The sequence below is a fragment of the Dromiciops gliroides genome, chromosome 2 (assembly GCF_019393635.1).
Source record: "Dromiciops gliroides isolate mDroGli1 chromosome 2, mDroGli1.pri, whole genome shotgun sequence".
In the NCBI taxonomy this organism is placed as follows: domain Eukaryota; kingdom Metazoa; phylum Chordata; class Mammalia; order Microbiotheria; family Microbiotheriidae; genus Dromiciops; species Dromiciops gliroides.
This window is the reverse complement of record NC_057862.1, coordinates 275,389,189-275,402,935: the sequence shown is the minus strand read 5'-3', so window position 1 is coordinate 275,402,935 and position 13,747 is coordinate 275,389,189. Positions and strand designations below refer to the sequence as shown.

Sequence of the window (13,747 nt, the reverse complement as noted above, 5' to 3'; positions counted from 1 at the left end):
TGGAAGCCAGTGACTTTATGAGAAACCAAGACACAATAAAGCAAATCCAAATGAATAAAAAAATAGAGGGCAATGTGAAATATCTTCTGGCAAAAACTGCCGACCTGGAAAATAGGTCCAGGAGAGATAATTTGAAAATTATTGGTCTCCCTGAAAACCATGATCAAGGAAAGAGCTTAGACATCATCTTCCAAGATATTCTCAGGGAAAACTTCCCTGACATTCTAGAAGAAGAAGCTAAAATAGAAATTGAAAGAATCCACCAATAACCTCCAGAAAGAGATCCCCAAAAGAAAACTCCTAGGAATATTATAGCCAAATTCCAGAGCTCTCAGGTCAAGGAGAAAATATTGCAAGCTGCCAAAAAGAAAGAATTCAAGTACTGTGGAGCTCCAGTCAGGATAGTACAAGATCTAGCAGCTTCTACATTAAAGGACCGGAGGGCATGGAATATGATATTCCAAAGGGAAAAGGAAATGGGATTACAACCAAGAATCACCTACCCAGCAAAACTTACCATTATCTTTCAGTGGAAAAAATGGGACTTAAATGAAAAAGAAGACTTTCAGATATTTGTGATGAAAAGACCTGAACTGAATGGCAAATTTCAAATACAAGACCCTAGAGAACCATAAAAAAAAAAAATTGGAGCTGGGGGAAATACCTGGGGTTGTACAGGGGACAACTGTCTTGTGTCTGAGGCCAGGTTTTGGCTGGGATCCCCCAGGGTCCAGGGGTGATGATTTGTCCACTGTGTCACTTAGCTAGATGATAACATCTTTAGGGTTAAATTGAGGGGTGAAGGGAATTCATTGGGGGAGGGGGAAGGGCAGAAGTGAAATCCTACATGAAAGTAACAGGAAAAGGCTTATGGAGTGGGGGAAGAGATGGGAGAGGAGCAGTGCAATAAATGAATTTTATACTCATCAGAAAAGGCTCAAAGATCTTAAACTCATCAGAGCTGCCTCAAGGAGGGAATAATAGACACACCCAACTGGGTGGAGTAATCTATTTAATCTGGGCAGTAAATGAGCCTAACACTCATCAAAATTGGCTCAAAGACCTCAATCTCATTAGAATTGGTTCAAGGAGGGAATAATGTACACACTCAATTGGGTGGAGTAATCTCTCTAACCCTGCAGGAAAATAGGAGGGGAAGGGGATAAAGAGAGAGGGGCAAAAGAAGGAAGAGGAGAGTGGGGGAGGGGACAGACAGAAGCAAATCCCTTTTGAAGAGTGATAGGATGAAAGAAGATGGATAATAGAATAAATATCATGGGGAAGGGAATAGGATGGAAGGGAAACAGTTAACAATAGTAATCATGAAAAAGAGAAAAGGGGGGAAAATTGTACAAAAATGATTTATAGCAACTCTTGGTGGAGGCTAAGAATTGAGAATCAAGGGAATGTCATCAATTGAGGAATGATGGAAAAAGCTGTGTTATAGTGGAACGGTCTTGTGGTACAGGAAAGGACAAACAGGATGATCCCTGAAAAACCTGGAAAGACTAATGAACATCGATGTATAGTGAAGTGAGCAGAGCTGAGAGGACATTGTGCATAGTGACAGCAATATTGTTCAGTGAGTAATTGTGAATGACTTAACTACGCTCAGCAGTGTAATGATCCAAGACAATCCCAAGGAACTAATGAGGAAGCTTACTATGCACCCCTATAGAAAGAACTGATAAAAAGAACACTTGTGGATTGTATATATATAACCTGATTGCGATCTTGTGGAGGGGGGAGGAAAGGGAGGGAGGGAGGGAGAAAAATTTAGAACTCTAAATCTTATGAAAATGAATGTTGAAAACTACCCTTACATGTGAATGGAAAATAAAATAAATGTTTGTTGAAAGAAAAAAAACATAAAAAACAATGAATTCTTTACATACATTAATCAGAACAAAAGGAAAAAAACACAAGAAAGAATAAACGAGAATAACAAAAAAGCAACAACAAAAGTGAAAATAGTGTGCTTCTCTCTGTATTCAAACTCCATAGTTCTTTTTCTAAATGTGGAGAGCACCTTCCACCATAAGTCTTTTGGCATTATCTTGGATCATTGTAATGCTGAGTTAATCATCACAAAATGCTGTTGATACTGTGTACAATGTTCTCTTGCTTCTACTCTTTTCACTCAGCATTAATTCATGTAAATCTTTCCAGGTTTTTCTGAAATCAATCAGCTTATTATTTCTTACAGCACAATAGTACCCCATTACATTCATATACCACAACTTGTTTAGCCATTCTCCAATTGATGGGCATCCCCATAACTTCCAATTCTTTGCTACCACAAAAAGAGCAGCTATTAATATTTTTGTACGTGTGGGTTCTTTTCCCTTTTTTATGATCTCTTTGTGATATAGACCTAATAGTGGTATTGCTGGGTCAAAGTGTATGCAGTTTTAAAACCTTTTGGGCATGGTTCCAAATTGCTCTCCAGAATGGTTGGATCAGTTCACATAAGCATTTCTTTTCTTAACCTTTTAGGTATAAACTTTGGAACTTTAACTGCTAACTTATGCTTAACTGCTATTTGCCAGCCAAAATTACTCTCTTAAAAGTTCAAGAGGGAGTACTATCTGTTTTTATGGGACAAAACACACCTCCTTCCTCTAACACATGAAAGAAGATTACAATAATTTTAACATTCCCGAATTCTTAGTGAATCTTTAATTGTTCAAATAATCTTTTTGTCAAATAAAATTCTGTGCTTTAAGCATCAAGATGACAGAAGTGAGAGTAGGGGGCAACTGTTAAGGAGCTACCTAGCACTCATCAGCTTATCTTAAATCTAAACATTCATAAAACAATTCACTTCACAGTTTATTTATGTCAAAGGTAATTGTGAAGAGACAAAAACTGCTAGGAAGACTATAAAGCAATTTGACAGAAACTAAGTACATACCAACATCTTATCATAAAGGTCAAAATGGATACATGATTTAAACATAAAGGGTGATACAATAAACAAATTAGAGAAGCATGGAATAAATCAAATCTATGAATAAGGGAAGAATTTATAACTAAACAAGAGGTAAAGAGCATGACAGGATGTAAAATGGATAATTTTGATTATTTGTAGAAACAAAATGGATAATTTTGATTATTTGTAGAAACAAAACCAATGCAGCCAAGGTTAGATGACAAGCAGAAAACTAAGGGGGTGGGGGTGGGGTGGGGGAAATCTTACATGTTTCTCCAATAATGAACTCATCTCTCAAAAATATAGAGAACTGAGTCAAGTTTATAAGAATATAAGTTATTCCCCCATTCATAAATGGTAAGAGGATATGAACAGGCAGTTTTTAGAAGAAGAAATCAAAGGCAGCCAAATTCCAGAATTATGATGTAAAGGAGAAAATACTGTAAGCAGCCAGAAAGAAACAATTAAAATATTAAGGAGCAACAATCAGGATTACACAGGCCCTGGCAGCTTCAACATTAAAGGATCAGAGGACTTGGAGTATGATAGTCAAGAGGGCAAAGGAATTTGGGATTAAAGCCAAGAATGTACTACCCAGCAAAATTAATTATAATCTTTCAGAGGAAAAGATGGGCATTCAATGAAATAGGAGACTTTAAAAGTTTCCTAATGAAAAGCCCAGAACTAAACAGAAAATTCAATCTACAAATACAAGACTCTAGAGAAGCATAAAAAAGTAAAACTGGGAGAAAAACATGTTATTCAATAAGGTTTAAATGTTTACATCCCTATACAGAAGAAGATACTTGTAACCCTTGAGAATTGTATCTTTATTGGGACAGATAGAAGGAGTATGCATAGACAGAGAATGTGGGTATAAGTTGATTCTGATGTGATAATATTAAAAAAAAAACTTAAAGGGACGACAAAAAGGATTATACTGGTAGAAGAGGAAAGGAAAGGCAGAATGGGGTTAATCACATCACATGAAGAGGCACAAAAGACCTATTACAATAGAGGGAAAGAAGGAAGGGGTGAACATTGTTTCAAACTTACTCTCATCTGATTTGGCTCAGAGGGAATAACATACACACTCAGTTGTTTTTTCTTACCCTATAGGTAAGAGGGGAAAGGGAGAAAAAAGGGGAAGGTGCTGATAGAATGAAAGGTAAAACTAGGAGGCAAAAGAGGGGAAAAAGGTGGGGTTGATAGAAGGGAGGGCAAAACTATGATACAAAAGGAGAAAGGGCAAAAGGGAGGTAGGGTTGATAGAAGGAGGGTAGATTGAGGGAGGTGGTGGTAAGAAGCAAAATACTGGTAAGAAGGGACAGGGCAAAAGGAGAGAGATAACTATAAACAGGGGTAAAAATAGGATGGAGAGAAATGCAGTTAGTAATCATAACTGTGAATGTGAATGGGATAAACTCTCCCATAAAACGGAAGCATATAGAAGAATGGATAAAAAAACAGAATCCTACAATATGTTATTTACAAGAAACACATTTGAAGCAGAGAGATACACAGAGTAAAAGTAAAAGGCAAGAGCAGAATATATTATGCTTCAGTTGAAGTAAAAAAAAAATAAAAAAGCAGGGGTAGTAATCATGATCTTAGACAAAGCAAAGGCAAAAATAGACCTAATTAAAAGAGATAAGGAAGGAAAACTACATCTTGCTAAAAGGTACCATAGACAATGAAGGAATATCAATTAATATGTTTAACATGATTATAATGTATAACCTATATCAGATTGCTAGCTGGTTTTGGGAACAGGGAGGGAAAAGAGGATGGGAGAAAAATTTGGAACCCAAAATCTTACAAAAGTGAATGTTGAAAACTATCTTTACATGTAATTTTGGAAAAAAAAAAATAAGGTCTGGTAAAATAAAAAAAGAAAAAGAAAAAAAATCAGCTATCTATAGTCATATAAAAAATTCTCTAACTTACTATTAATTAGATATGCAAATTAAAACAACTGAGATACTACCTCAAACCTATCAAATTGGTTATTATGACAGAAAAGGAAAATGCCAAATGTTGGAGGGAATGTGGGGAAATTGGGACATTGTTGCACCATTGGTGGAGTTGTGAACTGATCCAACCATTCTGGAGACAATTTGGAAATATGCCCAAAGGGCTTTAGAACCATGTATACTCTTTGATCCAGAATGGCAAAGAATTGGAAAATGAGGAGATGCTCATTGATTGGGAAATAGCCAACCAAGTTGTGGTATATGATTATAACGGAAAGCTATTGTGCCATAAAAAATGATGAGATGGATGGTTTCAGAAAAACCTGAGAAGACTTATATGAACTGATGAATAATGTAGTGAACAGAACCAGGAGAACATTCTACACAGTAACAGTAATATTGTAATGATGATTAACTATGAAGAAAGTGAAAAAATTGCGTTTGAGTCTGCAATCTTACACTTCATCAGTTTTCCCTCTGGTGTTAGATAGCATTTTTCATCATGAATCCTTTGGTATTGTCTTAGATCATTGTATTGATCAAAATTTCACAGCTAATCAATCATCATTACAATATTACTGTTACTGTGTACAAAGTTCTGGTTCTGCTCACTTCATTATGCATTAGTTCATATAAGTCTTCTCTGGTTTTTCTGAAACCCCAGAGGTAGGCAAAAAATACAGTTGAGGAGAATGGAGATGAGAGTCAGTAAAAAGTTGTGAGTCTCCTTTATCTGACCTGCTCAATGAAATGCAATTATTCTTAAAGTTATTTTATTCTTCAGTGGTATGATTCTATAAAATAATTTCCACTTTAAACTACTTAAAATATATGAAAATATGATAATAACAAAACAAAAACTAGCATTTATAGATAGATAGTAATAATAACAAGTAACATTTACATAGCTATTCCAATTATTTAATTTTGTCTTCAAAACAATTGTAAGAGGCAAGTGCTATTATTATACCCATTTTACAGATGAGGAAACTGAGGTAGATAAATTAAAAGACTTCCCCAAGGTCACACAGCTAGTGTTTTAAGGCCACATTTGAACTTAAGTCTTCTTCACTCCAGGTCCACCACTCTATCAACTATGCCACATATCCCGTGGCACTGTTAAGCATACTCAGTATTTGTACTCTTAAAAGAGATTTTTATCAATAGCGATAATATCTTTTTTTTTTCATGAAATGCAACAACAGAAGGTCAAAGCCAGGACAATTTGCAAGATAATAATGATGATGAAGAGTATGAAAGTGGCTCACATTTATATACGACTTTAGGAATTACAAAGCTTTACAACTGTGAATTTCCTTACAAAAAATTGTGTATTATTATTCATACTTTACAAATTCAAATCATGTAGCTAGCATGTGTCAAAGCCATTTTCCTCAAAATTAAAAGATAATGGAAAAGATCATTTTGATCATTATATTAATAGTGGTTTGCCAGAAAAAGAATATGAAAATGTTGAAAATATGAATGGAGTCTTTGGAATTTACCACCAACATATGTTGGCAAGATTATTTTCTTCAAAACTATATTAAAATTGTTTGAATATTACCCTTAGAACTTTATTAGTTCCAATAGATTAAAAACCCTCTAAAAAGATTAAAATATTACATGGGTATTATTATTGTTATTTCTTTGCATATTTTTTCTATTCAATCTAAATAAATAACAGGGAGGATATGACTTTTATTTTACCTGCTTTATCTTTAACTTTCTTTGCCCAGCTGTGAAAGAAGGTGGGTCACATTCGCCTTCCAAATCAATCTTCATAAATTCATCTATGGTCAGCTGACTGGTAGGTGTATCCTCAAATTCTGTTAGCCTAAAAGCATGCAAAGTAAAACTGAAACCTACTTCCCCTTGGAAAATAACATATTAAAGTTACTGCTAAATTTCATGCATGATGGACATAAATATACTGCACAATATTACCTATATAACTTATATGAAAAGTGACATTAAGTGATCATGAAACCCCTAACTCAAAAAAAAAAAAAAGATTGTTTGTTTAAGAAGAATGAGAGGACACAGATGGACATCAAAATGCTTTATTAGTCTCCTCAAAAGATAAAAAGAACCCAGAAGCTCTATTTCTTCTTTGGCCAGACGACTGATGGATATCCTATGGTCAATGTATGGAAAGGCTTAAACAAGAATTATAGGGGTGAAAGGGTGAAATGCCCGGTCTAATAAAAATAATGAATTCATCAAGATATCCTTATCAAAAAGCTAAAATTGGGGCAGCTAGGTGGCGCAGTGGATAGAGCACCAGCCCTGGAGTCAGGAGGACCTGAGTTCAAATCCGGCCTCAGACACTTAATACTTACTAGCTGTGTGACCCTGGGCAAATCACTTAACCCCAATTGCCTCACCAAAACAAAACAAAACTAAAATTTATAAGTGGCTCAGTAAAATAAATAGCATTTCCTCATACAAATCTGTGTCCATTAAACATAACCATCACCATTTTCCTTTGACATATCCTCCCAACCTGCTTTTATACAAAAATCACAACTAAGAAAATAATAGGTGACATTTCAATATCAAAGAGAAAATATCTATACATATTTAGCCTTCCTTCATAAAAATGCCCCAGACAGAGGACAGAAACTCCAAGTGAAGCCCTAGGCGAGAAACCATTCAAGGCTGACAATTCCTCTGCCAAAACCAATATCCCTCCCCTACTCATAGTCCATATATGTGTGACTATTAAGAAGCAGTAACTCTGTTAAAATAAGGCCACATTTAGCCAATTTATTTACATTTATAGTATTTATTAAAGATGCTTATTGAGGGGCAGCTAGGTGGCACAGTGGATAAAGCACTGGCCCTGGAGTCAGGAGGACCTGAATTCAAATCCGGCCTCAGACACTTAACACTTACTAGCTTTGTGACCCTGGGCAAGTCACTTAACCCCAACTGCCTCACCAAAAAGAAAAAAAAAACTTATTGAAAGACATTGGATCTTAATAAACACAAGAAATCCAAATAATTTTCATTTTTCTTTTTTGATTGCCATGATGTAGTTTCAACTGAAAATATCAATCATTTAAAAAATTCATAATAATTATATAATTATAAGTTTGCAAGTGATTCAACTGTCATATTTATCTTGTCAAAGAAAATAACATTTTCATTTTAAATTAAGTAGGAATGACTCCTATAACAATTTCAATTCAAAATATGACAAAAATTCTTGCCCACAAGTTTCTCCAGTGAGATAACTGCACTCAATTTTTACCATGTCCTCTATTTTCAAAAGATACATTATTTTCCTCAATTTAGCCCAAGCTATTTCATAGCAAATTGGACTCATTAATTATTATGTCCTATTTGTCTACAAAGTGTCAAGCTAAACAAAAAAGAGAGATGACCCCAGCTAAAGAGCTTCCCTTTTCATTAAAGGTCAATGGCTAAATACTCCTTTTATGTTTGTTTCCCGGCTGTTGGAAATTAAATAAGACTTTGCAGAGCTTTATCTCACTCAAGCCTTGTGTGGGAAATACTTTACTATGATCATAAGCTTTTAAAAAAAAATAAGGAAGTCAACTTGGGAGTTACAGGGAAAGGACATTAACAACTAGAAAAATTAACAACTGGCATTCGATAAGATGTCTTTGAGCTCAAAAATGTTCCAGTTTTACAAAAGATGAGTTTACTATAATGGTACACAAGATAATTGGTGCGCACAGAATTTACTGAAGACTAATCCCCAAGGGATTTATTGCCTCCAGTCTTACTTTGCTCAACATTCTGATTAATCACCTAAATGACAGGTTGGACGGATGGTTCTCAAATTAGCCAGTGGCAATGAGCTAGAAGAATCCAAAACAACAATACCCCCCACATGAAAACTTGGAAGATAGTGCAAATGGGCTGAGTCTAATAATATAAAGTTTAACAGGGATATAATATGGGTCTGGGTAATTCTCCCTGAAAAGGTAAACTAAAGGACGCATCTAGGAAGTAAGGGAGATAAGCCCATTAGGTGTCACTGCTGCCTGGAGCCAGGGAACAGAAATAACTCCAGAAGTCAGGACCACCACCTCTCATTCAAGCCTTTTGCCACCCTCAAAGGGAACTTTCCACTGTCAGGCGGCCACCCCATCTACGGTCTATAAAATCTTTTGCTTTTCTTCTGAGAAAGGTGTCTCAGAGAATCTTGTCTCTAAGCCATTTTCTCCCCTAGAGACTTACCTCTAGGTCACTTTCTCCAGAGCCCAAATAAAAGACCATTTAATTCTAACTGGATTGTATGGGTGTAATTCTTTAAAGAATAATACCTAAGGACCTCTACCACCTATTTATGTAAAATCCTACAATTAGCTTTTCTAAAAAATTAACTGCAAAAGTATATGTTATATAGTATAGCTATAGCAGGTCTCATGAAAGAAAACTAGAGGTTTGAGTAAACATCTCAGTATGAATATCTGTCAGATACATTTTTAATAAAAAAAGGTACAGTAACCAGAATAAGAAAGGTGATACTCCCACTGTATTGTTCCCCAGTCAGAGCACATATGGAGAAAGCTGTTGTGTCCTATTCTGAGTGCCACTTTTTAATACAAGTTAAATCAGGTCTGGTGAAGAGAGAACAGGAAATGATACCCCATAAAGATCAATTGAAGGCCCTAAAGAAATTTAGCCTAGAGAGATCTTTTCTCTATTACCTCTTATCTCTTCATGATAGTTTAGACTCATTTCAAATTCTCTCAATGTGTTATTATAGTTCTCTAGTTTTTAAATATATGTGTGTCTTATATTCCCCCAACTTAACTGTAAAAAACCAACAAGCATTTACTAGGAAAACAACTGTACTTTTTCCATCCTGTATCTTCCAAAGTATGAAGAACTTATGATAAATGGCATAAGGAATAAACATTCTGAAGAAAAAATCTTTTCTGTCAAACTTCTCATGCATAAACACTCTGAAATACATTAAATTATGTATGCAACTATAAAACAGACCTACCTCTTCCTTAATGTAGATTCACAAACTTTAACCACTCGGATAACCTCTTTAACAGTTCGACGGAAATCATGCATTCTTGCTGCAACTAGAAGTGCTACAAAATGAACAAAAAAAACTTTGTAAAACTATGTAGTAATTAAAAATTAAAAAACATTTAGGATATGAATCATGCACAGGCAATTCACAGATATCCAATTAGGCTGAGTAGTAGACAGAATACTGAGCAGGAATAAGTGGTGAAACAGGAATAAGTGGAAACAGGAAGAATAGTTTGAATTGGTATACTAGCTGTGTGATTTTGAGCAACTTATGTAAGATTTAGTTTCTTCATCTACTAATATGAGAATAATAGCACTTAATTCATGGAGTTCTGAGGATCAAATGAGCCAGTATCTGTAAAGCACTTTGCAAACTATAAAGTGCTACATAAATGTTAGCTATTATTACTATAAACCCCTGAAAGAAGTATGTGTGTATATATATACACACACACACACACACACACACACACACACACACAGAGCCTGGTACAAACACAGGATGGCCAAAATCAACCCTTTCCTTGAGATTTTGCTTCCAAATACAAAATATAAAATTATAGGTTTTAGGGTTGAAAGAAACCAGATACTATATTGTTCAACCACTACATTTTTAGAGAAAAAGAAATTTTTAAAAATCAGAAAAAGATCCTTGGCCAAGGTCTTAGAGCCAGAAAAGTAGGAGAGATGGGATTCAAACCCGGGTTCTCTAATTCTAATTCTACTATTATTCTATTAGTAAACTCCTCAGTCAGCAATTTACTTCTTCAGTAAAAACTAAACCAGGATTTTCTATTCTTCTGGGGTCTTCAACATTCAACATCTCTTTGAGTCCCCAAAAGTATTTTGATAAATTTCCCTCTTTGGATCTCACACTGAAATTTGTTCATACCTCTTTTAACCTAACATGCATTATCATAATTACAATTTTCCTTGTATGAGGGGCAAAATTATAACTTTTACAAACCTATTTAGTTTAGACCAAAGTCTCCCCTAATACAGAGTAAGCATAAATATGTCAAATATAATTTGTATTACAAACATATTTTGTAAAATTTGAGTTAAAAAGAATTTTATCTTGATAATTCATGGCACCTAGAACAAAAACTGGAGATACCCTAGAATCCTATAAAACCATGGTCTAGAATCAGTGTCCTACATAATTGAATACTATGGTGATCTAGAAAAGAGCAGTCAAACATGGGCCCATGAGACCCACAATACTCTGAGTTGTTGCCCAAACAGATTAAAACTTAATGGAGAAATATTTAACAAAATAAATAAAAAACAAAACAGGACATAAATAATGTTGATATAATCAATCCTTAACATTTCAGCACTTACATGACTTTATTAGTAACTTCATTTTCACTTTCACATTGGCAACCATGCACGTTCACAGATATGTGTAGAAGAAAAAAAAATTAGAGGTGCAATGTGCACAAGTCTGTAGAGTGGCTGGTATTCTACTAGGTGCTTCAGTGGTATTGTTCACCCTACCATTCACTGTGTGTAATTTAAGATTCTAAATGTGGATTCTAATGTGTTCCCCCAGTTTGGGGGAAACTGACTAAAAATCACTGATAAAACGAGTTTAGGTTTTTAAGGGTTTGTTGGAAAATAGAAAGAAAAAGATTGAGAACAGAATTCTAACAGCCTGGCATTCCTATCTTTCCTCAAATTTCCTGTGAAGTCCTCTGCCGCCACCACCATCAAGTTCGGAAGCCAAAAAGGCCAGCACTCTCTGTGCAGGCTCCCTTTCCTCCTTCCTGTCTCCTCCCAGACCATAGGAGGCTCCTCCAGTTGATTGGCTGGTAGACTTGATAGACAGCACCCATGAGCAAACGTCATTTCCTGACGCCAAGGAAAAGCCACAATGCCTCTGAGGCATTTTCCTCATGGTGGAGCTCTCCACAGCAAGTCTCCAGTAGGTGGCGTCATTCCAATCATTACAACTGGACCCACATATACAAAAATATTTTTAGCACCCCCCCCTTTGAGGTGGCAAAGGATTGGAAACTGAGGGGATGCCCAACAATTGGGGAATGGCTGAACAAGTTGTGGTATATGAAATGCTAATTAATGGAATGCTATTGTGCTATAAGAAATGACGAGCAGGAAGATTTCAGAAAAACCTAGAAAGACTTAAGTGGAGATGCTGAGTGAAGTGAACAGAACCAAGAGAACATTGTACACAGTAACAGCAACATTGTGTGATGATAAACTGTGATAGACTTAGCTCCTCTCAGCAATACAAAAATCCAAGATTATTCCAAAGGAGTCATGATAGAAAATGCTCTCGACATCCAGAAAAAAGAACAGTAGAATCTGAATGCAGATTGAACCATACTATTTCTACTCTTTTTTGTCTTTTGAGATTTTCCCCTTTTGTTAGATTGCTTTCTGTCCTGTGGAGGGGGGAAGGAAGGGAAGGAGGGAGAAAAATTTGGAACTCAAAATCTTATAAAAACAAATGTTGAAAACTATCTTTACATATAACTGGAAAAAATAAAATACTATTAAGATTTTTTTGGGGGGGGGCAGGGCAATGAGGGTTAAGTGACTTGCCCAGGGTCACACAGCCAGTGTCAAGTGTCTGAGGCCTAATTTGAACTCAGGTCCTTCTGAATCCAAGGCTGGTGTTTTATCCACTGCGCCACCTAGCTGCCCCCAAGATTTTTAAAAAAGAAAAAAAAGAATTTTATTCACTGAACAGTATTTATGGTACTCTAGATTTCATGTGTTATGAAAAGTGAATAGTGTCAGAAATCAATTTTTTTAAAAAATTAAGATGTTAGTTCAAAAAGGTTACAGAATTCTAGCTTCTAGAACTCTAGTCACAGGAATTAGTAGCAAGAAAAAGTTATCAATTTTATTTTGTGTATTGTATTTTATGGGTTACTTCATGGTTACTGTGTTAGGAAAAGTACACATTATCAGATTTAATGTTTTGTTATGAAGAAATGTATGCAGAAAAGTGTATTTTCAGCAATTTCTAGAGAAAGATTACAGTTTTTGGTGGTCACAGGAACCTAACCCCTTATTTCCCATCAGTTGTATCAATATTCATGTTTTTTACTTTCACACCATTTTCTAAGAATGTTAGGATTGACTGTGGTTTTTCTAAGTCAATTTGAAGTCCACAAGAATCCTTATGTACAATTTGGTGACAACCATTTATATTTGAATTTCACACCAATGGTAACAAGATTAAATGCTGCTTCTGAACATACCCAAAGAAAGCAGGGAGAACCCAACCCGATACAGAACATCTAAAGCTACACAGTTATGCTGGTTATAGTTCCAATTCCAAGAGGTATATAGTCTGAAGTTATATATAATTATATTCTTCAGAAATACTCTTAAATATTTTAGGATAAGAAATAAACATAGCATATGTTTTTTTACTCCTAGTTACCTATATGAATAATTAGTCTGTGATCTTTAAACTTTTTCAATACTTCAAAAAATCCATGATTAAAATTAGAGTACTCCTTGCTGTAATATACATTCCAACCCTCTGCACCTTAAGACTATTTCCTGAGTTACTGTTGGCCAAAAATAAAATTTTCTTTTATTGGCCAACAATCAAGTGATAAAATTGTCTATACTTGGTTAGGCTGGTTCTTAGATACCACAGGCACCCAGAATTTGAACAGTTTGGAAAAAACTTGACAGAAATATTATTGAATCACATTCTTATGACTCTTAAGAATATAGGGAAATTCCGAAAGTATTGTATGAGTTCACAGAAAGCAAAATAAGCAGAAAGAAGAGAATAATTTATATGATGTATCAATAATGTAAAGGAAAATAA

At 35.1% G+C, this 13,747-nt stretch overlaps 1 protein-coding gene across 3 annotated transcripts in view; it reads right to left on the bottom strand.

Annotated features, from left to right (window-relative positions):
• BRF1 (BRF1 RNA polymerase III transcription initiation factor subunit) overlaps positions 1–13,747 on the bottom strand; it is a 177,656-nt gene that overhangs the window by 72,267 nt on the left and 91,642 nt on the right. For all 3 annotated transcript variants that reach the window (XM_043981929.1, XM_043981930.1, XM_043981931.1), the window contains 2 exons: positions 9,893–9,986; positions 6,616–6,742 (listed from right to left, as the gene is read on the bottom strand). In XM_043981929.1, coding sequence (XP_043837864.1) covers positions 6,616–6,742; positions 9,893–9,986 — 221 coding nt within the window. The remainder of the gene's footprint in view (positions 1–6,615; positions 6,743–9,892; positions 9,987–13,747) is intronic.